Raw genomic sequence first — 27,899 nt, 5'->3', positions numbered from 1 at the left:
AATATGCTGCAGAGTTTTACTTTGGAAACTCTATGCAAAGTGCTTGAGGAGTTTTGAAAGAAAGCTGACTAAGACAGCATGAGATGATTTTGAAAGCTTTTGCGGTTATAAATAGTCTACACGTAGCGAATGATGAAACTCTACTTTATCAATAGATTGCTGCAAACACTGGTGCCTTGTTTTTCCCCACATGCCTCTTTAATTCTGAACACATTCTACAGCAGTTGCATGAAGAAGTCATACATCAAACCCACATAAAATGAAGCGCGCATTAAAGCAACTCTGATCGCATGCGCGTCGTCAGGGCCGACGAGTGTCGAAGTCACTAAACGTGTTTACATCGCCAGTAGGTGGCGACGAGAGACGCGTTATACCACAGCGCTGTGTTTTCATTATTTTTTACACGCATGAAAGTCGAGTCCGTGGTGTAATACGTGATGAGGTGCTCAGTTTTTAGAGGCTATATCACTTCCTGTATGTCACTTCCTTTTCGGACCCTGTGTGGGCAGGTGTGGTTACCATGGTAACGCGATTCCTGATAGCACAGAGTGGGAGTCAGTGACGGCGATGTCTGTAATGATGAGATCCTGGCAGCAGCCACTCACCAGCACTGTCTGGATGCCGTCTGCCACCCTCCTCTGCAGAAACACAAAGAGAAAGAAAAAAAAATGGAGGTCACTCTAAGGTGAAGCGTCATCGCAGAAACTGTGCTCTTTATCTTTTCCTGTTGCTAAAGAGAATTAATCTCTGTCATTGTCTCTTTAAAGTTCCCAGTGGTTGTTATTACTGTAATCTCTAAAACTCATTAGTCCTTCTCACTCCGCTGCTCTATAGAGCCACTCAATGTCCAAAACAACAGACAAGGCCAAAGATCGACTGACGCTTTCCTGCATTAATCTCTCAGTTATAGAGTAGGTGACTTTTCAAGGCCTCAATATGTTCCGTTTATCTCTCTGTTCTTCTTCAGATCTCTGAAAACATAAGTGCAGACGCATGCAAACGCAAGCCACAGTTTTAACGGGAAATTCATCCAATTTGGTGTGCAAAGAAAACTAATATATAATAAGACAATACAATTGATGGAAGGCTTGGTGAACGACATAAAGGTGGTTAAATGAATGACTTTGAAAAGTACTTTTTTACTTGTCATGTGTACACTACAGCAGTAAAATTCTTTCTTTAGGAAGCTGAGGTTCAGAGCAGAGGGTCAGGCATGATACAGCACCCCTGGCGCATGGAGGGTTAAGAGCCAGGGATTTTTTATAGGGGTGGCCAGGCAGGGGCCAGCAGTTACTCTGAAGGGGCACAGAAAATATCATTATGCAAACAAACATGGCACTCATTCAACCTTACAAAAAAAGTATTAGCGGTGCTCAACTCACAACCACATCTCGTCTCGCAGTTTTTCACGAATGGCGTGTTTTTTTTCTTCGGGAAATTCCGCTAGTTTTGCGATCTAAAAATTCTCATATTGACTAGTGGTGCCCCCTAAATAGTTAAAGATTCAATGCTTCAATAGGAGGAGCCTGGTTTGACTACGAATCTCACAGACGAATATTCACAGAGGTGTTATGAAATAAGGATCATGCCATTTTGGTTATGTGGTGGGGCTCAATGTCTGAACATAGAACTAAACCTTTTCTCCCATAAGTTGATATACACCTTATTATAATAATGTAAATAAAAATGTTATAAAAAATATTTCAATAAATATTTTTAACCTGTGAATAAATCCAACCCCCCTGTGCCAGATTGAAGTTTCCGTGACCGACACAGGAGCATTTAACAATGTCTAAATGAGATTCTGTAAAGGCATATTCTGTTCTAATTTAATATTGTACATCCATTTTTGATAGTTTTTTGCTGCATCGATGCTGCTCTGTACTTAGAGCGTGCTCGCACAGACAATTTAGTCGATTTCATTGGATTTGCCGACATTTCAAATGCAAATCCTCACTGCAGTGTGGCCTTTCTGCACTTATATATTTGTTATGTTTTAAGTTTATTGATTCATAATGTTTTTATTTATTTTTTTCTTTTTATCTTTGTTTGATGTTCTGTACATTAAGCTACAATGTACAGAACATCAAACAAAGATAAAAAGAAAAAAAATAAATAGCTTTAAAATGTAGCTTGAAAATGTTATGAGGATTTGTTTCACGAATGTTTATTCACATTGCCTAGTATAGGCACCCCTAATGATCAAGGTTCTTCCAGATCAATATTTGAGAAATTAATTTAGTGCAAATGCAATTATGAGCCAGGTGGCCGTCACTATGTCCATGGTGGTTGCAGCCACCCCTGGCCACCCCAGCTCCACCCCTGCCTTGCTCATGGGCCTAAGAGTAGCAGCTTGGCGATAGTGGGGCTTGAATCCCTCGACCATTTGATCAGTAACCCAGAACCTTAACTTACTTTTGTGTGTGTGTGTGTGTGTGTGTCTGTCTTTCTGTGTTTGTGTGTGTGTAATGGGATAGTGGTAGCTTAGTGGTTAAGTCATTGGACTTAAGTTCTTCAGTTTAAATCCCAGTCACACCAAGCTAACACTCCAGGGCCCCTGAGCAAGGCTCTTAACCTCATAGCTGTCTAGTTTTATAAATAAGATAAATGTAAGTCGCTCTGAATAAGGGCATCTACCAAATGGTAGTATGTATGGGCTATAGCTGTGTTCAGTCATTATGAGGGTGTGTGTTGGGATTCCAAATCGTCCATGCTTGTAGGTTGAAGCAACCGCAGGGAGCTGGAGTGTCCATCTGGCTTAGAGCTGATTCCTGAAAGATTTGTCTGTAATTAAAGGTTTAGTTTCTTTTTCTTTTTGCCTTTATTTCTATAAAAAAAAATACACTTTAAAATCAGGACTTTTTGAAAAATAAAAATTCAGAAATAACAATTAATAGTAATAATCTGCATAACTACATTACTTTATTCACCGCCTGACCCTGACTCCCTATGGAACTTTCCAGAAGGCTTTTTATCGTTTATCTAATGTAAGCAAGATATGTTATGTAATGTTACATAGCAGCAATGACTTTTCAAAACCAGGACACTGTGGCTGTTAATAACTATTTAAAACATTTCATCAGGCCTAGTTTCCGATTTAAGTTAGTTCAATTCTAGAAAACTTCATCGGACACGTTTTCAGGATCGGTTCTAAAGCTGGACGCTCTTACAGAGCTGCTGCGACTCCTTTAACAGCATTTCATTGTAATGACTATGAGTTTGAGAGCCAGAAGGAACATGCGGCTTAGTGCACAGTGTGCAGTCTGTGTGAGCTTTATTATATACAGGCATAGTTCTAGTATTTTTGCCCAAAAGATGGAAGAAGAAGGACGTGCCAGGTTGTGTGTATAATGACCACACATTGCAGATTTACATCGCAATTCGAAAACCCGCACCACTCTTACTCTGTTATTCGGAAAATAAGGATAGATGACAAAAGGATAGATTCTAATCTCTTGTAGTTGTGCTGAGAATGCATGCAAGCCTCTCCGGGAAAATACAGCGAGCTGAATTTCTTTAAAGTTTATTTGTTTCACGTTCTTGAAGCTGGCAAGCTTTCTAAAAAAGCCCACACGGTAAACTTCAAGCCAACTGGGTAAAGTGGGTAAACCACTGGGTAGACTCCCAGCCCACTGCATAAAAGTGAGTAGACCACTGGGTATACTCCTAGCCCACTGGGCAAAGCGGGTAGACCACTCGGTAGACTTCAAGCAGTCTTTTAAGTCTCCACTTAAAGCAGATTTACACAGGTAATGGGGTAATAAAGAATGAATGAATGTTCTTTAAAAGTGTAAGTTTGTCCCTGATGAGCGAGCCGGTGGCGACTGTGGAAAGGAAAAACTCCCTGAGATGGCATTAGGAAAAAAACCTTAATAGGAACCAGACTGGAGAGGGGAATCATCCTCATCTTGGTTGCACCGAATGTCCATTTGTTACAGATAAACGTTGTTAAGGTGTGCCGTGATGGGGATCAGATGCAAACTGTAGTCCTGAGTCATTGTAGCAGACTGTTGACATTAACTACAGTCCAAATCCATCCTCAAAGCTCCCGTTCTTACTCCATAATTTAATGGAACCCCAGGCCGTTGATGTGAAACCACTTCATGGGTGTGTTGAGTGTTTGCACCGTAGACTAAATGAGTGATTGATATTGAAAACTGTACGGAATCTAAAATACTTAAGGTACCTAAAACAAGTTGATTACCAGATATAAATCCTGCACATTCTTGGTGCAAATTTAATCTGGATTAAAAAAGACTTGAGACTGGTTAAACACTGTACACCAGTAGCTGGGGGACTAATGCACCCACTTGGGGACCAAATGGTTTATAAGAGATTGTTGGTATCATTTCTTAAAGCCAGCATTTAAAACCTTTGAAAAGTTGCTGTGTAAATTTGAAGCCATCCTTAATCCTGTTTACTATTTGAGCCTGGGATAAAGATATCAGCTGTATGGCAGTAGATTAGGAGCCATAAGTGATAAAGTGATTTGTTTGAATCATGGCTATACAAATTCAAAATCAGCCTTCGCCTGTGATTCGGTTCAGCCAGAGTTAGACAGCTCATGGGGCAAAAGCATGAGTCATTCAGCTTCTCTGTACATCTCTACTGCCTCAGAAATCCAAGAATATATACTGTGTGTGTGTGTGTGTGTGTGTGTGTGTGTGTGTGTGTGTGTGTGTGTGTGTGTGTGTGTGTGTGTGTGCTTATATAGCTTATAATAAGCTGCAGTTTTCACATCTTCAAGTCCACCCCCCCACACACCCCTCTCATTTATAAGGTCCAATGTTTTGTTGCCATAGCAACTGGCATCAAACACATTCCTATTCCACTGGTGTTTAATTTTTTTCGTAGGCGCCCGAATCGAGGCACACGTACTAGTGATTTCACACATGCGGACGTTACACACGACCGGCCTGCTGTCTGGGTTCCGTTAAATATTACACTGTGTCACGAGACGCAACATAAACATTGTCCCGTCTGCTTTTCTACATTTTTCTGTCTCAGGATATTGTCAGCTATAAACAGCTTTTTCTGGAAGTTTATTTATAGCAAACGCTATAGGTGAAAGTGAAAGGATGTACAGCGAAAGGAAAAGTGTGCGAGTGCCGCATAAAGATGTATGTGGAGCAGCTCATTAGGAGAGTGCGTTAGTGTGATGGTCACCGTTATAAAGGTAAATAAAATCATGTGTCTGTGGTAGAAACTGTTGGGTCAAGGTGTGAAGGTTAACTGCGTTATTCAAGAAAGGGTCCTTGATAACTATACACAAACCCACAAAGATACCCAAACACATCTGATTTAATAAAAAAAAAAAAAACAATAAACGGAAATCACTTAGATGACAGAAGTTCTTGTCCCCTTCTGCTCCATAGATCTTCTTGCTTTATTTTAATGCCCTTCTTATGGATGGAGTTTAATATATATATATTTTTTAATCACTTGATACAATAAGGAAGCTCTCTACATGAGGATACATTACTCTGGGGGGTGGGGTGTCGGGGGGTGTTTTCGTCAAACTCAAGAACCATGAAGATTTTTTTTTTTACTATTGAATGTAAACAGTTTAAAAATGTTTACAAGAAAGTCCAAATTCCAGTGTTGTGAAACCAATAAAATATACCTTATTACAAAGAAGAAGATAACAGGAAGTAATTCTTGTTAGTAAGATAGCAAACTTTTTAAAACCAGGACATTGTGGCTGTTAGCAATAACTATTTAAAAATTTTTTTACGTTTGAGTCAAGTTTACTGGACATGTTTTCAGGATCAGTTCTTACTCACTTAAAAATTTTTACAGACCTGCTGCACTTCAGCATTTAATTTTAGTGAAAAAGGCTGAGGAATTCCAAGGAAGAACTGAAGAAAGGCAATTTGTGCATGATCATATAAACCGTTTCATATCTCTTGCATAACATTCACTTCTAGTTCTGTTCCTTATGGCAAAAAAGCCATCCTTTTCCTCTCTCGTTAGTCATCTTTATCTGTTCATTAAACTGACCACCTTGGATTCTTTTAAATTTTGTGATCTAATAGTGCCATGGACTGTGTTGTCTACTCAATTAGTTCAAATACATTCACCAAAGATTGATCTCGACCCGGAAAAAACTCTGCCAACATGCGCCGAGACACCTGGAAACCCCCTAATCTGTGTACCGGAAGGTTAACATGATAAATCATTTAAAACAATACCATTATAACCTTAACAATGTTAAACAACTGTAATGAATGGATTTTTGGTGTCACTCAGATGAGGACAGGTTTCCTTTTGAGTTTGGTTCCTCTCAAGGTTTCTTCCTCATGCATTCATCTCAGGGAGTTTTTACTTCACCACTGTCACCTTTGGCTGACTTTATAGGGATGAACTTATAGGGAGTATTTTTTTTTTTATGTTAAAATGCATATTTGTAATCTATTTAATTCTGTAAAGCTGCTTTAGAACAATGTGCTTTGTTAAATGTGGGATAAAAATAAAACAGAATTGAGGTAAACTTACAAAGTAAATTGAATAAATATAGCATATTCACATTTGAACCCAAAATGAAAAGCAAATCATATGTGTTCATTAGTACATTTTGGAACATTTTCAGTTCCAAAAATTTTATTCTTTCCTAAATCCAATTCTAATCTTAGCCATTTGGTAAAGGATCCAACAAAAAACATCTAATCCACTATTTATTTATCTTTTGTAATTACCAGGACAGATTTCAAGTCATATTTATTATTTGTTTGCTGATTGCAACAATTATTTGAGCTGAAAATTTCCAAAACAATGACATATCTCCATGCAAATTTGTATTTCACTTCAAATTTATGAAGTGTGCTACTTTATCGGAATACATGTCAAATTGCAGGAAACCAGAAATTTCCTGTGGTAATTTCACAGTAGAGATATTAATAGAGCAGTAACGTTACAGGTGCATCTCAATAAATTAGAATATCATTAGTAAATCAATACAAAAAGTGAAACTTGTATATATTTTGGCTTACAGCCAATTCATTCTTTCTTTCGGTTTCTCCCATTAGGGGGCGCCACAGCGGATCATTCGTGATCCGCATGTTCGATTTGGCACGTTTTTACTCTGGATGCCCTTCCTAATGCAATCCTCCCTATTTTTCCGGGCTTGGGACCTGCACTAAGAGTGCACTGGCTTGTGCAACCCTAAAGGCTGGGTTTTTGGCTTACAGTCAATGAAACCCAAAATTCAGTATTTCAGAAAATTTGAATAATGTGAAATAAGTTCAATATTGGAGACTCATGGTGTCACACGCTAATCAGTTAATTCGATTTAAAAACCTGCTAACAAACACATAAAGTCTGATTCAGGCTACACAATCACAGGGAAGTCGGCTGATTTGACAGAAGATGATCATTGACACCCTGCACATGGAGGGAGAGACACAAAAGGTCATTGCTAAAGAAGCTGCTGTTCATGAAAAGTTGAATGGAAGAAAAAAATGTGATAGAAAAAAGGTGAAACGAAGCCCATTCAAGAATTTGGGGAGATTCATAAAGAGTGGACTGCAGCTGGAGTCAGTGCTTCAAGAGCCTCCACACACAGACGTATTCATGTGCTACAACTGACGCATTCCTCGTGTCGAGCCACTCCTGAACCAGAGACAACGTCAGAGGTGTCTTACCTAGGCCGAGGACAAAAAGTACTGGACTATTGCTCAGTGGGCCAAAGTCATCTTTTCAGATGAAAGGAAAGAAAATGTTGCATTTTGTTTGGAAATCAAGGTCCCAGAGTCTGGAGGAAGAGAGGAGAGGACTCAGAATCCATGTTGCTTGAGGTCCAGTGTAAAGTTTGCACAGTCAGTGGTGGTTTGGGGAGTCATGGCATCTGCTGGTGTTGGTCCACTGTGTTTTATCAGGTCCAAGGTCAGCACAGCCGTCTACCAGGAAGTTTTAGAGCACTTCATGCTTCCCTCTGCTGACCAGCTTTATGGAGATGCTGATTTCATTTTCCAGCAGGATTTGGCACCTGCCCACACTGCCCAAAGCTCCGATGTTTTGACCGATGTTCAAACTCGATCAAATCCTTACGCTCGCCCATTTCTCCCTCTCCAGGTGCCATAATGTAGAGATATTATTTATTTCACCGCTCATAATACTATTGTCATGTCTGATCGGTTTATATGTTTTATATTTACTCATTTCCAAATTTAGAGTGTACATTTTGCTTCTATTTTGAGGACCCAAAATCATCAGCCGAAGGAACTAGTCTATTTTAAGCTTGAAATGAATGAGAAATGTATAGAAGCAAGTTTAATATGTGTATATTTGGAAATTATAGGTGTACAGAGCCTTTTGGTTTAGGGATCTAAGAATGGGAGGTACACATGCACCCACACATCTTTTTTTCTCCCTCTATGCTTCTGTCTATCTGCTTCTTCCCTTTCTTTCCCACCCTTCTTCTGCTCACTGGAACAGAGAACGCTCATTAGTCAAGACCACTATCAGGTGTATGCTCCTTACCACTCAGTTCCCCCAGCTCCCCCTTCATTCAGAAACCCTGCCGCTTGACCACACTCTCTGCACACTCATTCTGAAATATTTTCACTCAATGCAATGTTTGCAACTTGACTTGGACTGAAAGTCTAATATTTTATTGGCGTTTGATATCTGGGGGTGATGGAATGAGCAATTGTGACAGGATTGTTCCTGTTCCTGTGCAGGCCATTTAATCCTATTGGTCTGTTGTTTATACAGTACCACAGTCAGCACTGTTACAGTTTTCTTGGCTTTCCAACTTTTCAGAGCTTCACTGGCTCTATTTTTGGCAGGAAGTCGGTGCAGCTCGACACGGCAGAGCAAACATTTGTTAACAAGCAATTAAACATCTGACCTGTAATCCAGTGGCAGAACAAGCCACCCGTCTGTGTGCTGAAGAGGAAGAAAGAAACAAAAGATGCTCTTTATTTCTTTTTCCAAAAAACCCCCCCTGAAATCCCTCTCCTTTTCTTGAAGCCTATTTATGAATCGCTGCTTATGCTTCCTTTTTTTATATCTCCCTGCTTCTGTGTGGCTGCCGGTTCGAAGGGAAACTCGGGATGAGCTCGTGGTGAGACGAATTTGTCTCTTTCAGCTCAGTACATTCTGTAAAGCCTGGGTGTGAGTTCAGAATAATTCTGACGTTTGGTAAAAGTGGAGCCCTTATCAGCATACACATCACTTTGCCTCTGGTAATGTGTTCTGCATGACAGGACAAGTGTGTGTGTGTGTGTGTGTGTGTGTGTGTGTGTGTGTGTGGAGTAAATATGGTCTTTGGAGCAACTTATCAGATCCCCTTAGTCACATGTTTTTGCATGAGTGTGTGTTTATGAGTGACGCCTCTTAACTTGAGAAAACATTCCTTTTGAGCTCATTTTTTGCACACCTGTGGATATTAGAAGCTGTTCGTCCTCCTGCTGCAACCCTCATGTCTTAAGGTAGGAGTTAAAAAGAGTCTGGGCGTGATGATGATGATGAAGGGCATGGTGTTGACAATGCTTACAGAATACTTTTAGATTAGACACACACATAATCCATATAGATGTCATTTTATTGCAGCAGTGGTTGAAGTGATTTGCTCCATACTGTTGATCTGTTGTGGTTTTTAGTGTGTGAGTGATGATGAGCTTGAAATCCATGGCCCAATTCCTCCAGGGGTTCTGTGTGTGTGTGTGTGTGTGTGTGTGTGTGTGTGTGTGTGTGGTGTGTGTGTGTGTGTGTGTGTGGGTGTGTGTGTTTTTCAGTTTTCTTTGCTTTATGAGTACTTTTTTACTTTTCACTGTATACATATGTCTTATTTCTCCACCCTGATCTTCACAGACGTTTACGGAGCTCTGGAATGTTAGGAATGTGGTTGCTTTTTCAGACACAAGATAACCAAAGGCCAAGTTTATTGCCTCAGATTTCCAGATGGTCTTGAAGTAATAGAATTTTACTTTAAACTGTTTTTATTTTTTTATGTATTTTAGCATAGTGAACCGCTGACCTTCCGATGAGTAATGCAGACCCTTAACTACTGAGTTACCACCTTCTTAAGGAAGCTGGGGTCAGACCTTCTGATCAGTAACCCAGAGCCTTAACCACAGATTTAGTCCCAACATCATCACCTCTCTGGCTTTTCCTCACCCAATTATTTTTTTTTTCTTCATTTCTGAAGGCCGAATGCGATTTGCTTGAAAAGGTTAGAGGAAGCTGCGTAGTGGTTGCCATAATAACCAGATTTCACCTTTCATTTGCTTGCAAGAAAGACTGCAACTTATATTTTATGTACTGTATAATGATATATTCATATATTATATCCTATACTCATCCTCTACCCAACTTCTTTAATGGACCCTTGCAAAGTCTGTTCTGAGTAGAACCCGTATTGGGAAACCTGTGTAGGACCATGACCACTGTATTGTTACTCAGTTTCAGGGTGTTACTGATCTTCTTACAGCCTCAGCATCTTTGTGGTGAGCAACAACTCAGATTCTCGAATCCTCAAAGAGTTTCTTTGCCATGAGGTGCATGTTGAACATCCACTAGTCAGTATGTGAGAATTGGACTCAAAGCACTCAAAGTTTTGCTTTAATACAAGATACACAAATTTGTATGGTTCTTTCAAGCAGACAAAAACGTGAACATGATGAATAGGACGTGTGGCTTTGCACGGTTACACGACGTACAGCTGTTATCACCCAGGGTGGACTCACTTTTGTTGCTAGTTATTTTGACACTAATGGCTGTATGTTGAGTTCTTTTTAGAGGACAGTAAATCTGTACTGATATACAAGCTGCACATTGATACTCTAAAATATATCCAAATTTCATTTCTACAGTGTTGTATTCTGAGAAGATATAAAAAGGTTTCATGCTACCTGCTTTCCACTTCATATCGCATAGAAAAGCTTTCGTTGGAATTACGCAATCGCTCCTTCATCAGATGATCAGCCTGAGTTCCTGTCTCTTCTTGCAAATTAAAGTAGCTGCATTATTCATTGAAACACGCACACGCCCGCACACACGTCGCTCTTTCATGTGTTAACATGTCTGATTATTTAATTAAGTGAATCTTGTTCACTGCTTGTATTATTCTCTACAATAAAGACATTTCGATATCATATTCTAACAATTTGCTTCTCGGTCAATCGATTCTGGTTCAATAGAGTTCATCTGCCTGAACTGAGCATTAGAGTGGGATTGATTTGGATCAGTATTTGGAATGATGCAGTTTCGGGGGTGACTGTTGCCTTTGTTTTCCTACGGCGTTATTGTGTTTGTATCTGTGTGCAGAACCGCTGTGTTCTAGTGTAGCATGTTGTCTGCTTGGTAGTGCTTTGACAGCTCATGTTGCTTGGCCCTGGATCACCACTATCAGCACCAGAACAGATTTAGACTCGGAGGAAACCTTCACTCTATGAAAAAGCGAAAGAAGTAATTTCAGACCAAAGAAAACGTACAGCAAGTTTTAAACAATGCAGTCTAAAGTATCTGAGTCTTCTCTCCAGGCCTGTTATTTTATTATTAATCATTTAGGATCTTATACAGATCCGTAGAAGCGGAAAGAGGTTTGTTCATTTCTTGAATAAATCCGGTAGTCATCATAAACAGGAGAACGTCGGCGGCTAAATCTTTTTTATCGTATTTTATCGTTAATCGTATTCTTGCATTGTAAATATCGCATGAATGATTTTTTTTTTTTTATGTTGAAATTTGGCAAAAACATTCCTGGCAGATGGACTTTGGTGAAGTGGTGAAGGTGGATTTATCTGTCATCTCTTATTCCCTTCCATCCTGTTCTACCTTTCTGTAATTTGGTCTTCAATATCAAAAGTTTGATCACGGACTACTGCTGAGAGGAAATCTTTACATTAGAGACCGAACATGCTGCCTTTATGGTTTCATTGTTTTGTTTTGTTTTTCTCAACAAGACAAGTTTATTGCGATCTTTTCACACAATCACTTGGCCTTTATTTTGCTTTATTTATTAGGGGTGTAACGGTACACAAAATACACTGGTTTAAATCAAAAATTAAATATCTAAAAATGAAATCTAATAAACTATAAAAGTACTTCGATAAATAAAAGAATTCTGAAATGAATATAATATAAAGCTAAATATTAAATGTAGTGAAAAAAATATTTATGTATAAATAACATCAATTACAGTGCAGCATTAATTCCATTTTCAAGTTTATTTCTTTGCTGCTTTTCACAATGGACACTGTCTCAACGCAGCTTTACAGAATGTAATAATTATAGAACAAAAACTTTAAAATAAGTAAATTATGTAAGAAACCTTAAGAGAAAACAGAATCAAAAAGGAAAAACCATCCTCATCTGTGCGACTCCAAGAGTCACCGCCTTCTCCCATTAGGGGGCGCCACAGCGGATCATCCGTCTCCATACCCCCATCCTCTACATCTGCCTCTTTCAACCCAACTACCTGCATGTCTTCCCTCACCACATCCATAAACCTCCTCCTTGGCCTTCTTTTTTTCATCCATCCTGGTGGCTCCATCCTCAGCATTCTCCTACCCCTATGTCCAAACCATCTCAATCCCACCACCGCTCTACATGCGCTGTCCCTCTAAGTATTATAGATGTCCTCTCATTTATATTTACATTGGCTTTTATAGCATTCGGCAGATGCCCTTATCCAGAGAGTGACTTAGAACTGATCAAGGGCCTTGCTCAAGGGCCCAGCATTGACAACTTGGTGGTGCTGGGATTTGAACTTCAGCCTTTGGATCCAAAGTCCATGTCTATGTCGAATTTCTATTTATGCCCTGATAAAAAAAAAGTGTAGTTGAGTGTACATTCTTTTTTCAATGTATCTATGTTAATGATATGTTAAATGATGTTACTTATTGTTTAATGAATAATCAAAACAAATCAGGAAACTAGGGTGTGAACTGAAGTCTTCCGATATACTTCAATTACATAGTAGAAGCGTGCTGCTTCTGTCGCTTTGGCATGTGAGCATTAAATCTCAGCGAGGTGTCACTGGCAAGCTGTAAGCGTGATTAATTTGATATGCATTATGCTGATTAATAAGTGGATGTGTGAGTCACTTGGGAATGGAGTGAAATTCTACAGACACTAACAGGTACTCAAACTATAAATAAAGAAATAATCAGAAAAAAACAGAATGCATGTAAAAATGTTTTCATCATGTACACTCTGTGGACTAAAGTATTTTGGACTTTTCCAGCCATAATGTGCCCATCCTATGACTCGACACGACAAACGCCAAAAAAAACTTGAGGCACACAATTGTACTATATCGCCTTAGGATCTGATGGCATGAAAAGTTATTTTCATCTGAACTATGAGACCTGTTCAAGCATGACATGCACAAAACCATCTCCATGAAGATGTGCTTTACAGAGGTTAAAGTGCTGCTATGGAGCTCATATTGTGATGAATGTGAACTCCGACTGCACCCCAGGCCTCATCACCTAATGTACATCAGTTCCTGACTTTACCCTCACCATTGTGGCTGATTGAAATCCCACAAACATCCACAAAAATCTAGTGGAACATCTTCCCAGAAGATCGGAGCTTATTATAACAGCAAATGGGGATTAAATGTGGAATTGGCTGTTTTAAAAAGCTTAATCTTATGGTCAGATCTCCACAAACTTTTGTCCATATATTGTATATCAGGCAGTCAGCGCATAGGAGGACACACACACACACACACACACACACACACACATACACACATATACACACAATACTCTTTCAATATTTAGATGCACACAGAATCTCCCGGCTTTCATGTGTCTGGTTTGTCTCAACACATCAAGCTTTCTTTTATAAATATGTGCATGCAAAAGCACACCAGGAAAGTTTATATAAAGTCTTTCTTTACATCAGTGTTTATCGATTGAGATCCAAATGTATGCATGAACTTGTCTCTGTCCTGTCTCAGATGAGGTGGTGGAGCCGAAGGAGTCCACACTGAAAGACGATCGAAGGGAGAGCCGAGTCCCCGAGCAGTTTGCTGGCCTGCTGCATGGCTCATCTCCAGCCTGCGAGTCCCCAGACAACCCCTACCAGCTGTACAGCAAAGTGTGCAAGGATCCACCGCAGCGGCACGGCAACCTGCTGCTCGCCCCCAACCACTCCGTCCCGTTCCCCGCTCCAAAAATCTACAAAGAACCCAAACCTCAGGTAGTGTACCGAACCATCTTCCACACACGGGTCAACCAGCACCAGTCAGTGCAAGGGAAGAGCGACACGAACCGGAGCGGAGAAGGTGGGAGTAACATCACCGGGGTCTACGAGGAGAGAGCGTGCACGCTCGGAAGGATGCGCTCCGGAATGATGAAGAACGTCCCCGAGCTCCAGCTTTCCAGAAGCATTTCTAAGTCTGACTCCAACCTGGTGGTAGCTTCACCCATCGAGGAGGAAAAGCGGAATTCTCGAGGGCAGAACAGCCCCAGCAGACTGGACCGCACTCCATCCTTCACAGCTGAGTGGGAGGAGGTAAAAAGACATTCATTGTTCTTTCATTTTCAAGAAAGTCATACTTGGTTCATTGGCATGGTGTAACATTTTAACATACATTTGGACAAAAGTTTGTGGACACCTGACCAGTGTTTTTTTTTTTAACATTTCACGTTTAGTCCCCATTTTCTGTTATAATAAGCTCCACTCTCCTGGAAAGATGTTGCTCTAGATTTAGTGGATCTTCCAACCCATGTAAAGCGTACAGTATTTTAATGGAGCTGGCTTTGTGCACAGGGGCAGCATCTCGCTGGAACAGGTTTAGAAGGGAAAATGTCATGCCATTCAAAAACAATATACAATTTGTGGAAAAACCACATGTGGCTGGAAAGGTCAGGTGTCCAAATACTTTTGATGATACAGTGTATTATATGAAAAGGTTTTCTTCCATGGAAATGTATGTATATTATGCATATTGTACTTCACAATCAAGCCTGTGAATTTCTGTGTATTGAAAATAATAATCAATGAAATTAATTATCAGTGAATTAAACATGAAAAAGTGGTGAATATTTAATGATGCAAAAAGCAAGACGTTTTATTAACTCTTTGATTAACAGTCGAAAAAGCCGAGAAGAAAGGAATAAATCAATGCACAGTAATTCAGAGTTGTCTAGGATCAGGGTCAGGGATCGAACCCACATGCAGAACAAACTCAGAAATGAAGGAAAATGTATTGTTTTTATTTTTAAAATCTAAAATGCACAAAAATAAAAAAAATAGCAACAAAAAATAGACATAATCCGAATTTTTGTGATTAATTAATTGATATTAATAATAAATATTAGCGTATACTTTACTATATTTATTGTAATGTTTTAATGTTCGTTTTTTACATTTATTTATTTATTTATTTATTTTTAATACTAATTATTACAAAATTAATTACAATAACTCAAACGAATCAAACAAAATACCAGAGCAAAATTAAATAGAGCCAGAACCAATTTTATTTAATTTGAAAGTCTAAAAAGCACAAAAACTAAAAGAAAAATAGCAAAAAATATACATAATCCAAAATGTTTTGATTATTTAATTGATATGAATAATTAATATTAGAGTATTCTTTACTCTATACTATATTTTTATGTAATTTATTTTTACATTCATGTAGTTTTTTTTGTATTGTTTTTAATATTCATTATTAAAATATAATTTACAATAACTAAAAAACACACAAACACAAAAAAAAATTAAGCTTTATTTATTATGGCTGCCTTTCAAAACATTTCGATCATCATGAAATAAATCAGTCAAGAGGTGTGGAACAGAATAGTCTCGGAACAATAGAACTCAATATCAAGAGATAACATTGGCATCTTGTTTCAGTCAGGAGGAAAATAATGTGTTGTATTTGGTTATTGGCACGTGAGATGAAACACAGGCTCATTTTATATATAGTGATATGTGACAAAGCTGTGCTGAATCTGTTCTCTCTGATAACATGCCTTATATTACAGTCAGATATTTTAATACCGTCGCAAAATATAACAGAAGAGTCATTTTGAAGCTGTTAGGAATATTACGATTTATTTTTTCTAGTTAATACAGTCTTTTAGAGCAGTATAGGATCTAATTTACTTTGCATGGAAGCAGGGTTGGAATTTTTAAGGAGGTCCTGCAGACGTTGGTCTGAGATGTTACATTACAAACTAGTGTGAAGCTTTAAAAAAAAACATGTGTACACCGATCATAGCAGAGCTTCTGCATTGTTTTATAATTTTAAGTTCAAAAGAATTGCTCTAAAAGCAAGAAAGCAAGAGCTGCTTTATTTATTTGCCGATTTGGCATCCGATATTCCCGTTCTAAACCTACATGGAATTGGTGCTGTGGCACATTTCTGTTTAGAGTGGGCAAGAACTATGAAAATTCTCTGTATCCATGCAAACCTAATCAGACTCGCACCAAAGTCACATTAAAACACAGTTACTCTCTGTAGACTAAAACATTTACAAACTAATAAACGTTATAAAATATACAGTATAATGTTATATAAATGTATATAGAAAAAGCATTCATAAATAATTAAAAGAAAAGGTTGCAAGATGCACAATTTCGAAGCGGCCGATCGGGTTTTCATTTCAATGTAATTGTATTCAGCAGCTTGCATCTTGAATCTTGGTGAGAGGTGGTAGTTTAGTGGTGAAAACTTTGGACTTTGGATCGGAAGGCCACGAGTTCAAATTTGCAGCACCACCAAGCTGAGTCTGCTGGGCCCTTGAGCAAGGCCCTTAAAACCTCAAATGCTCTGTTGTTAGTTGCTCTGGAAAAAGGCGTCTGCCAAATGCCTAAAAAATGTAAACTTAACAAAGATGACTGTAATGTATACAAACAGTTTGTTAGAATGGTTTAGGGATACAACGTTTTTAAGAATTCAAGTGTCCATCAGTGAACAATGATGGAACTGTATTTAATGGACATTTGGTGATGAGGATGGGTTTCCTTAGAGTCTGGTTCTTCTCAAGGTTTCTTCCTCATACCATCTTAGGGAGATTTTCCTGGACACTGTCGCCACTGGCTCTCTCATTAGAGATAACATTTTAGCAAAATAATTTGTCTCTGATAAGTTAAATGTATATTTGTAATCTATTTATATCTGTTAAGATATTTTTGGGACAATATCCAGTGTTTAAAAAGGGAATTGAATTGAATTGAGCAGAAGTACCACGAGCATGATACGTCTAAAGACAGTATGTTGCTCTAAGCACAAACTTTATATAAATAATAGAAATAAAATGTTGCAGAATGTAACATACAGGGCCTTTGAGGGAACATTAGATGTTGTTCATCATACACTGTAAGAAAATTGATAACAAATTGTGTAGGCATTTACAGGGATGATTACAAGGTGGGATTTCAAAGTTTCGAGCAGCTCGTGCATGATGATCGTCGGTAAACAATCCACATGATCTCGCAACTGCACCCACCCTACTCGCCAGATCTGGCTTCTGCGGACTTCGCGCTCTACCCGAAGATGAAGATCCGGCTTTTTGCTGTTTTGACACCATTGCGAGATGCAGCACTAATAACAGAAAAAAAAAAAAACGCTTGAAACGCTTTGAAAAGAAGACTTTCAGGACACATTCCAGATGTGGCAGGAACACTGGGAGGACTGTGTTGTTGTGCAAGGGGACTGTTTTGAAAGTGATAGTGTGGAAACGTAGATAAAATACTATCGTGTAAACAGAGCGAATCTCAAAACCTTTTGATACCGTCTTGTAAAGTAGTGTAAACTGCACACGTTAAACAATTGTAAACATATTTACAGTAAAGTATTTATTTACATCGTCTTTAATAACACAGAATCCAGTACATTTCACTGATGCTTTTAAAAGCATTTGATGCAGAAAACAAACTGAGTTACAGGTTAAGGGTTTTGCTCTGACACTGCTGGGATTCGATCACATGACATTCTTCCCAATAACTCAATGCCTTCAATATTGAGTCACAGCAACAAGCCTGACTAGGGTGCAAGGATTCAATGCAAATTAATGCATAAGTTAATGCGAGCTAGTAATGCTCATTGTAGTGGCTTTAGGCTTTGCAGTGGAAATCAGAAGGTGTTGTGTTCAAATCCCAGCACTGTCGCGCAGCTTCAGTGAGCGTGCTATCCTTTAGCTCAGTTGTATTTCATGCTGTTTTGTACAATGTAATATATTACAGTATGACAGCTGCAGATACAGTGTTGTAAAAAAGTATTCACCCCTCAGCTTTACGATTTTTTTGCATATTTAAGACACAAAAAGCTGCCCTTATCTACCCTGCCCTATGTGAAAAAGTAATCATCCCTAAAACTAATAAGTGGTTGCACCAGCCTTGGGAGCAACAGCTGCATGAGTTTTTGATCAGGGTCATGCCACAGCATCTCAATCGGAATTAAGTTCGGACTTTTTCTAAGCCAATTTGAAACATTTTTGAGCCATTCAGAGGTGGACTTTCCGGTGTGTTTTGGAACATTGTCCTGCTGCATAACCCAAGATGTGGATAATGGCTCTCCCTACGGTTTGCTGAAATCTCAAATCCTTATTAATGGCTTTGAACCCTTTCCAGACTGATACTTGTCAATTATTCTGTTTCTTGAATTTCTTTAGATTGCAACATGATGTTTTGCTTTTTGAGATCTTTTAGTGTGCTTCAATTTGTCAGACTGGTTCTAAAGTTAAGTGATTTTTTTCATTCAGCAGGTCTGGCAGTAAACAGGTCTGGGTGTGACAAGTCAAATTTAACTCCGCTTTCCAAAAATATGAATCACAGTTCATTCATGATGTGCCAAGGGGGCATTTACTTTTTTTTACATGGGGCTAGGTAGGTTTGGACAGCTTTGTTTTCCCATAATAAATGTAATCATATTAAAACTGCATTTTGTATTTACTCAGATTATCTTTGTGTCATATTCAAATGATCTGAATTATTTAAAATATCATTGGAATCAATTAAGGGTCCAAATTGACTTACAATTATCTCATGATACAAGTAAGAAGGCCCAACAGTGGCAGCTTGGTGGTGCTGGAATTTGAACTCATGACCTTCTGATCAGTACATATACATTTTTGGCATTAGACACCCTTTTCCAGAGCGGCTTACATTTATCTTATTCATACAACTGAGAATAAATGAGGTTAAGGGCTTTGCTCAGGAGCTCAAGAGTGGCAGCTTGATGTGGCTGGGGACTGAACTCACGACCTTCTGATCCAAAATCTATTGCTAATACAGTTTCATACAGCCATCCTCAGTTATTCCAGCTCTTGGTTGCAGATTTTTCACCAAGGTGTATCTCTGAACCTTTACCAGCTCTACATTGTATCTGACCAGCTTCTCATCACTGTGCCAGGATGTAAGATCTGACGCATCAGGTGTAGAGGAGCTACATTCAGTAATTATCTCCAGGCAGCTCCAGGCTTTGGGTCTCCGATTCCTTCCCAAAAAACAGCCTGGGTGGTGGATTGGCGATGCTAAATTACCCCAGAGGTGTGAATGAGTGTGTGAATGTGTGTGTGTTTGTGTGTGCACACACATGGTACAATACCCAGTCACACAATGAATTACACTCTTCTCTAAGAAGAATCAAGTAAATTCCTTTTTCTAAAAACTGACCTTTTTTTCTCATCCAGCTTTTAATCGATAATTACGTGTATGAGAGGAGGGAGGATTGGAAGTGGAATTGTGGAAACATAATACAAACAAAACAAAATAACACTGCTGTATTATGTAAAGATCTGATTTTTATTTCTTTTTTTATCTTTGTAGATTGATAAAATCATGAGCTCCATTGGTGCTGGGATCGGGACAGAGCTCCAGGAGAATGATGAAGACCACACAGGTGTGTGTACATTTGTGTGTGGGTGTGTGTGTGTGGGTGGGTGTCCCAGTTCATTGGGAGCATCATATTTGACATATTGTATGTGTGTGTGTGTGTGTGTGGTTGTGGTTGTGATGGTGTGTGTCTGTGTGTATGTGTGTTCGTATGCCAGTGTGTGTGTGTGTGTGTGTGTGTATGTATGTGTGAGTCTCTGCAGTCTTGTGCAGTCTTGCAGGCTTGTAGCTTTCTCTTCAGCTCTGCCACAGTAGGGAGGTTTTTTTTGCTATGTAACTATGGTTACTGCGAGCTCCTCTTCACTGCCACAGTCACAGTGAGAAATGCGGAGACAGGAAGGAAGTTTATGGGTTTGTTTAGGAGAGAAGTTGATCTCAGAACAGTGTTAAGGTGAAGATACATGCAGGAACATCTCACACAGGAGCCTGAGTTGTATCCTCTTCTCTTCTCTTCTCTTCTCTTCTCTTCTCTTCTCTTCTCTTCTCTTCTCTTCTCTTCTCTTCTCTTCTCTTCTCTTCTCTTCTCTTCTCTTCTCTTCTCTTCACCTCCACATTTACATTTATGGAATTTGGCAGCATCTTACAATGATCTCATTTATACACTGAGCAAATGAGAATTAAGGGCTTTGCTCAGGGGTCCAGCTGTGGCAGCTTGGAACTTGGGTGTGAAACACATAACCTTCTGATCCAAAGTCCATCGTCTTACCACTGAGCTATCACTAGACTCCTTCTAGCCTTTTTTTTTCTCTTCTCTTCTCTTCTCTTCTCTTCTCTTCTCTTCTCTTCTCTTCTCTTCTCTTCTCTTCTCTTCTCTTCTCTTCTCTTCTCTTCTCATCATGTCTTATATGTTTTGTTTTTCTTTCTCCTGGTAGCCGTTCATTACACTTTCCACTCTTACAAATTGCTATTTATGTTACCTTTATACCCAACTCTTACCAACGCTCCCTGCGCATGTGTGTGTGTGTGTGTGTGTGTGTGTGTGTGTGTGTGTGTGTGTGTGTGTGTGTGTGTGTGTGTGTGTGCGATCGCGTGGGAGGAAGTCGCAGCAGCTTTGCGCTCAGACAAAGAGTCTGTGGCTGATCTGATGCCTATTATCAGCAGTGTGAGGTACTGAGGAGCACAGAGCAAGCGAGAGAGAAGAGCAGAAGGGAGGGAGGGAGAGAAGAAGAGAGAGACAGAGGGGAGAGACGGAGAGAGAGAAAGAGAGAGTGAGAGAGCGGGGGAGCAACACAGGAGCAGGCTGCAGAAGCATACAGATGAGTGTGGGTGTAGTTGATAAAGAGCATTCTACCAGGCAAGCTGCACTCTCTCTTTCTCTCAATCTCTATCTCTCTCTCGCTCTCGCTTGCTCTCTCTCTCTCTCTCTCTCTCTCTCTCTCTCGCTCTCTCTCTCTCTCACACACACACACACACACACACACTCACACACACACAAACACACACACACGACGAAAAGGAGCAACAGCTGAACGGAAGCGGAGCATCCTCTGAGCACCGCAGTGTTCTCCTCGTGGATGGAATTTCCATCCTCCAGCATGCCTTTTTTCATCACTGGACCCTGACCCTCAATTCTTCACAGAGGACATCACTTTTCTTCCTCTCCCTCTGCCCTTCCATCCCTCTATCATTCCTATCATCCTTCTCCCTCTTTTCTCCCACCACAGTCTTTTTTTTTTTTTTCTACTTATCTCCATGTTAGTTTTGCTTCTCTTCCTGCGCTTCTTATATTCTTTATATATCACCCCGCTGGTCTTTTTAATTATTTAATTTTTTCCGCCTCTCTGCTCTGTTTTTCTCCGATCTATCCTATCCTCATCTCCGCACTCCTTCTATCATCCACCCCCTTTATCCCAACACTTGTTTTTTTTTTCGGGAGCATGGCGGGATCGTTTGACAGCCACTTTGCACGGAACATGATGTGGCAGTGCCAGCTGTCGCAGCCGGACTGCCGGTGCTACCGTGTGGATGGCTACTCACTGCTGAAACGTCTCCCTCTGCACCCGCTCATAGGGCCGCGATGCCCTGTGCAGTCCGTGGGTCAGTGGCTCGACAACATCGGCCTCGTCCAGTACGAGAACCACTTGTTGGCCAACGGCTTTGACAACGTGCAGTTCATGGTGAGTGCCAAGACTTTTGTTTATTCTCCTGCATGGTCTCGTTACTATACTCCATCACCAGGTTTTTTTGCTTTTGCTTAACAACTTGAAGATTGTCATGCATGAGTGTGAAAGTGTGTGTGTGTATGTTGAATGTGTTTTGTTTTGGGGTTTTTTAACTGTGTACTTGTTGTGTCTGCTTTCTTTGTGTTATCATTCTTTTACATGCCTCATGTTGAGTCTGATGAGACTTTTGATGTTTTAATATTCATCCTTTTGGACTGCTTGGGTATTCTCAGTGTCCTCGATGCTGTAATGAGGTACTTTGTGTGTAAATGGAAAAATACAGACAAAGAAAGAAAGAAAGAAAGAAAGAAAGAAAGAAAGAAAGAAAGAAAGAAAGAAAGAAAGAAAGAAAGAAAGAAAGAAATGTGCTAAATGTTACATGTACATTACAGCACAGTGAAATTCTTTCTTTGAAAATATTCCAGTGATGTTAAGAAGCTAGGATCAGCCACTATACAGCACCCCTGGGTTATGGGCTTTGCTCAAGGGCCCCAAGAGTGGTAGCTGGGCAATACCGGGACTTGAACCCCCCGAACTCCTGATCACTAACCAATAAACTGTAATATTTTTCAAATGAAGGTAGTATCGGGGTGTCCAAAAGTGTGTCTTTTCCACAAAGGGCCGGTGTGGGTGCAAGTTTTCATCCCAACCAATCAAGAGCCACACCTGATTGTTATTTAAAATAAAACTCGATTAGATGATTAGATTTGATCATGTAGAATTTGGTTTGGACTTGCTTAGTTGAAAACCTGCACCCACATCGGCCCTTTGTGGAAAAGATTAAACACACCTGCTGTAGGATTTATACCTCGTATCATGTGAACCTGGTGTGAACTTTCTGAATTGAATTGTGTGTTAAGAAGATCCTGCGTGCCTTTTATGGACAAACCCCCCCACCCCGGGCTGCAGTGCTGACTGAATCAGAAAATTATGCAATTTATAGCACAGTGTAGAGGAAGCAGAATTTCGATTAGCGCAGATCTTCTCTATGAACTCGGCTTTTAAAATCACTGAACTTTTCCTAAAGAGAAATATTTCAAAAAATATATATATAAAAAAAAGTGTGCATGCAAAAAAAAATAAAAATAATTTTCGCCAGTTGTTGACAACTCTTTGACTCTTTGCTCTTTGACAGAGAAAGATGGATAGAGAATCAGAGGTGGAAAACAAACTCGATTTCTATCTAAATGAAATTCAGAAGTTTTTTACTCAGTGTTGAGGATGAGGATGGGTTCATTTTGGAGTCTGGTTCCTCTCAAGGTTTCTTCCTCATGAAGTCTCAGGGTGTTTTTTTCTTTGCTGTAGTCACTACTGGATTGCTCATTAGGGATAAACCTATTATATAACTAATATTGTGTTGAACCACTTTTTGCTGCCAAAACAGTTTTGACCCATCGAGCATTAACAACCTTATTCAGCAGTTTGAGCTACAGGAGCTCGTCTGTTGGTTCGGACCACACGGACCAGCCTTCGTTCCCCACGTGCATAAATGAGCCTCGGCCGCCCGTGACCCTGTCCCCAGTTCACCACTGTTCCTTCTTAGGAGCACTTTTGATAGATACTGACCACTGCAGACCAGAAACATCCACAAGAGCTGCAGTTTTGGAGATGCTCTGACCCAGTCGCTTAGATGTCACAATTTGGCCCTCATCAAACTCGCTTGTCCATTTTTCCTGCTTCTAAAACAATTTGAGGACAAAATATGCTTTTGTTTTTTAAGATATCCCATCACCAACAGGTGCCATAATAAAGAGATAATCAGTGTTATTCACCTCACCACTCATAATGTTGTCTGATTGGTGTAGGAACTGAACTTTTTTTATACAACTTTATACAATATAAACTTCATCTCTGTAAAGCTGCTTATAGACAATGTCCTTTGTATAAACCGCTCTACGAATGAAAATTAATTGAGTTGAATTGAAGCATGTGGCAGGTCAATTTTACAGCAGCAAGTACCCCAGTCTAATCTGTTGTCAATAAGAAGTGTGCACAATTAGCAAAGTCAAACGCATGATCAGAAATTGTATAGAACGTGTATTGTATAGAAATTGAGTCTGGTCTGCGATACGTCACTGTAGCATTAGCAAAACATAACGAGATTCACCAATAACAAATGCCCATAAAGTTTCTTATTGCATGCTATGGAATCAGAGCTCTTTCCAGCAGAAGAGGTTTGTGCTTACGGGCAGTTAGAAAGAAGAAATGGCTTAGCTTGCAAGGTACCTAGCGTTTATTTCGCTTTAAAAATGGCACAAAGCTCTTTTTTTTTGGAGTTTCATTAATTACGTTAGTCTGTATATGTCTGCTCATGGCATAGAGATGTCTAGACTACCACTTAGCATCATGTAACCACTGAGCCATGAGGATCTTGTTCAGTCTAAAAAAGTTAGTTTGCTATTGATAGACTGTGCATTTCACACCTGGTCCTTACACATGAATCAATTTATGTTGAAGCCATGGCTACAGAAACCATCAATATTATAGAGAAGCACAGTAGAACAGAGCGCTGCATCACAGACAGGAATCTCATACAGTGAGAATGAAAGTCATTACTAAAGCAAGAAACCCAGTGAGCACGACTCTCTCCTTTCACTGTAGCCACAGCAGCACCGCCCACACTGTTTTGGCGACCTTTCCTCATTATGTCCAGATTTTCTTGAAAATTCTGTTTTCTAAATGTCCTTGCAATTGTATCTGTGACCAAATTGATTTCTTCTACTCTGTCAGTCTTTGTAGAATGAAACAAAAAGCTATTAAATCAGCATGAATATACTTGAGCTTGTTTAATTTGATACAGATGCAGTTTGAGAGATTGGACTGGTGCAGTCTCTGACTCGATCAAAGGACGTGAAAATGCAGACGTGTTTGGGTGCCAGCTAGATGGCCATGGTGTCGGCAACTCGAAATCTGATTGGTTAAAGCAACAGCTTCAGACAACATCGAGTTTTTGCAAAAAAAAAAGCCCACAGGTACTTACAGTCCTGGACAAAGGAAATTTAACAGCTAAAATCTGATTTAATAGAAACTTCAATGTGAACTTACACTTGGTGGTACTGCTCCTTGTATAAGCACACGAGAGAATAAACTATCAAATAAATTTAATAAACTATTGGGAATAATTTAATACATATGGACATCATGGGCAAAAATAGATTAAAATGTAAGCCAATGATTCTGCCAGAGTTTAGGCCTGTCAGAGAAGAGCTACTGCTACTGTAGTTTGATTTAATTGATACTGTCTGACCAATGAGAATGAAGTATTTAACAAAGCTAAAGTGTAAAAGGTGCAATAAAAGTGCATTGATGAAAGGACGCTTTAGCTCATTCTCACCCTCAGCATTGATGAGACACTCAGTGGTAGAGCTTTAGGTGATTGATCAGAAAAAGAAAAACATTTGTGCCAGAACAGAGAAAAGTCTCGAACAAAAAGTCTTACTGAGGTCTTAAGGGACAGCAGGACAAGTCGAAACAATTTGTAGTATACAGTGCAGTGGGGTTAGACATTTGTCTTCAAGTCAGGGGGGGAACAGGTGCATTTCTCTCACTTTGAATCAGCTGTAGTGTATACAGTAGAAGATCTACCTGGAGCGAGGTGCAGTAATCCAACCCAGGTGCAGTAATTGTCAAGATACAGAAAATATGTCCTGATCTTCTAGAAGAAAGACACCTTCTATACATTTCACATAGCAATATATTACTTTCACTTCATATCATGTTCTACACTTTTTTTTTACTGTTTAATACAGAATTTTTATTTTTTAATTTTTTTAATTCATACTATGGCTAAGGTTTTGTGGACATCTGACCTGTGTGTGCTTTTTTCGATCATCTCATTTCACCTTTAATTTCCTTTTGCTTTTATAATAATCTCCACTCTTCCGGGAGGATGTTCCACTAGATCTTTGTGGAGATTTATGCTCATTTAGTGCTCCTATTCGTACGTGCAATAGGGTTGGAGCTCTATTGCAGAAGATCTTCCAACCCATGTCAAGCATATTATCTTGGAGATGGCTTTAGGGGCATTGTCATGCTTGTCATGCACAGTTTTTGGGTCTCGTGGAGGTGGTAGCTCCGTGGTTAAGGCATTGGACTTTGGATTGGAAGGTCACAGGTTAAAATCCCACCACCACCAAGCTGTGACTGCTGGGCCCTTGAGCAAGGCCCTTAACCCTCCCCTGCTTAGGTGTAAGTTGCTCTGGAAAGATGTAAATGTCTCCTAGTTCAGTTTTCCAATTGTGTGCCTACAAACAAACAATTTGGGGAAGAACCGCGTATGTGACGAAAAGTCAGGTGTCCCAATACATTTGGCACTATAGTGTATATTCAACTGTTTCCGGAAGCATGTTTTTGTGTATGTGTGACGTTATGAAACTTTTTTCTAAAATAGTCCTCATGCTATTGAGATTGCAAAGTTTTTCGACATGTTTCTAAAATCTCTGCGTTACAGAGCCACATGACTTCATTGACCAGGTATTCAAAAGACTTTATTGTCATTGTGCAAATGAAATGCAGTTATTATAGTAAGCAGAAGTGCATAAGTGGCCTTTTTACACTAAAAAGCAATGTGGAAAAATGAGGGTATGGGGTCCATATGTACAGGCGTGAGTGATTTATGTTCAGAAGGTGCAGTAAGTAAAAAGAAATGGTGTCTGTAGTAATATACAGTATTCAGTATACAGTGTTCAGTGAATAAGACGTGAAGAAGGTAACATGCTTAAATATACATGATATACATATGTACTGATATGAATGTTTGTATATGATACATTATATACAGAATAAATATGGGTGGAATATACAGATGCAATAATAAACATAAGTATGAATAGTGCAAAGATACACAGTGAATGACAGCAGTGCAATATATTGATTTTTAATCAATGAATGAATTGATTTTTAATTTAATGTGTCACACCCAGATTTACATTCAGAGAAAACCTAGCGATAATGCAGCCATTGCTTTTTTTTTTAAGGAAATTTGGATGTGTCAGAGTTCCCACTGTGTTAATAGTGTTAAGACAGAGGTGTTACTCATCGGTTCACACTATCTAACTATTTAAGCTGGTTTTCAAACATTAAAAGTGTAAGGAATTTTTTTTTGGAGTTTTAGTCAAAACTAAAAAAAATTGGGGGGTAATTTTTGACACAAACTTTACCTTCGACTTTCATGTCAAGAATACAGTAAAAAAAAAAAACTCATTTTTTCATTTGCAATTTTTTCTTGAAATATTTTTTATCCTTTCCATTGCTTAAAACGGGATCAATGCTTTTGTTTTATTCAAACATTCACTACTTTACTGCTTTGTTATTGAGGTTTCAAAATCTGAAACAAATTGCATGTTGTTAATAATCCTGCTGCCAGGATTCTGACAAAGACCAGGTCTGGTGAGCATATTTGTTTTGAAGTCATTGCATTGGCTCCCTGTTAGATTCCAGATTGATTTTATTATTCTTATGCTGACCTATAAAGCCCTACAAGTCTTATAGGTCACCAGTGGTTAATTAAGTGCACAAACCATGTAGTTGTGTAAAAGTAGAGATACAGTAGGTAAAATATGACTCCAGTTAAAGTAAAAGTGTCCCTTTGAACTTTTACTTAAGTAAAAGTACAAAAGTTTTGGCCTTCAAATGTACTTAAGTATCCAATGTGCTATTGAACCTTTGATGGCACTTTATAAAACACAGATTAAATTATTACAATTATTATTGTTATTGTTATCAAAAAGTTTTAAAACTAGTTTTTCAACAGATGGCAGCACAACGCTGCACGCACAGTCACAGGGAGCACCGACCTTCATAAGTCCGTGTGCCAAAAAAAATCGTCTTTTGTACAACGGGAGCTGTGCAACTGGTACTATTCTGACCACATGCGTTACCACATTTGATATTCTGACCATGTGCGTTACCACATTTGCCATTCTGACCACGTGT

General features: G+C 39.2%; 1 protein-coding gene across 11 annotated transcripts in view; it reads left to right on the top strand.

The window, feature by feature from the left end:
• anks1b (ankyrin repeat and sterile alpha motif domain containing 1B) overlaps nt 1–27,899 on the top strand; it is a 251,294-nt gene that overhangs the window by 146,501 nt on the left and 76,894 nt on the right. For 10 of the 11 annotated variants that reach the window (XM_083546162.1, XM_083546165.1, XM_083546166.1 and 7 more), the window contains 3 exons: nt 13,913–14,469; nt 19,738–19,810; nt 21,814–21,920. In XM_083546162.1, coding sequence (XP_083402288.1) covers nt 13,913–14,469; nt 19,738–19,810; nt 21,814–21,920 — 737 coding nt within the window. Of the gene's footprint in view, nt 1–9,329; nt 9,432–13,912; nt 14,470–19,737; nt 19,811–21,813; nt 21,921–27,899 lie in introns of those variants that run through there. The other variant, XM_083546164.1, reaches the window with a different exon arrangement.

This window comes from Silurus aristotelis (assembly GCF_946808225.1).
Source record: "Silurus aristotelis genome assembly, chromosome: 7".
Lineage (NCBI taxonomy): Eukaryota > Metazoa > Chordata > Actinopteri > Siluriformes > Siluridae > Silurus > Silurus aristotelis.
Note: the sequence above shows the minus strand (reverse complement) of the source record. Positions and strands in the feature narration are given on the sequence as shown.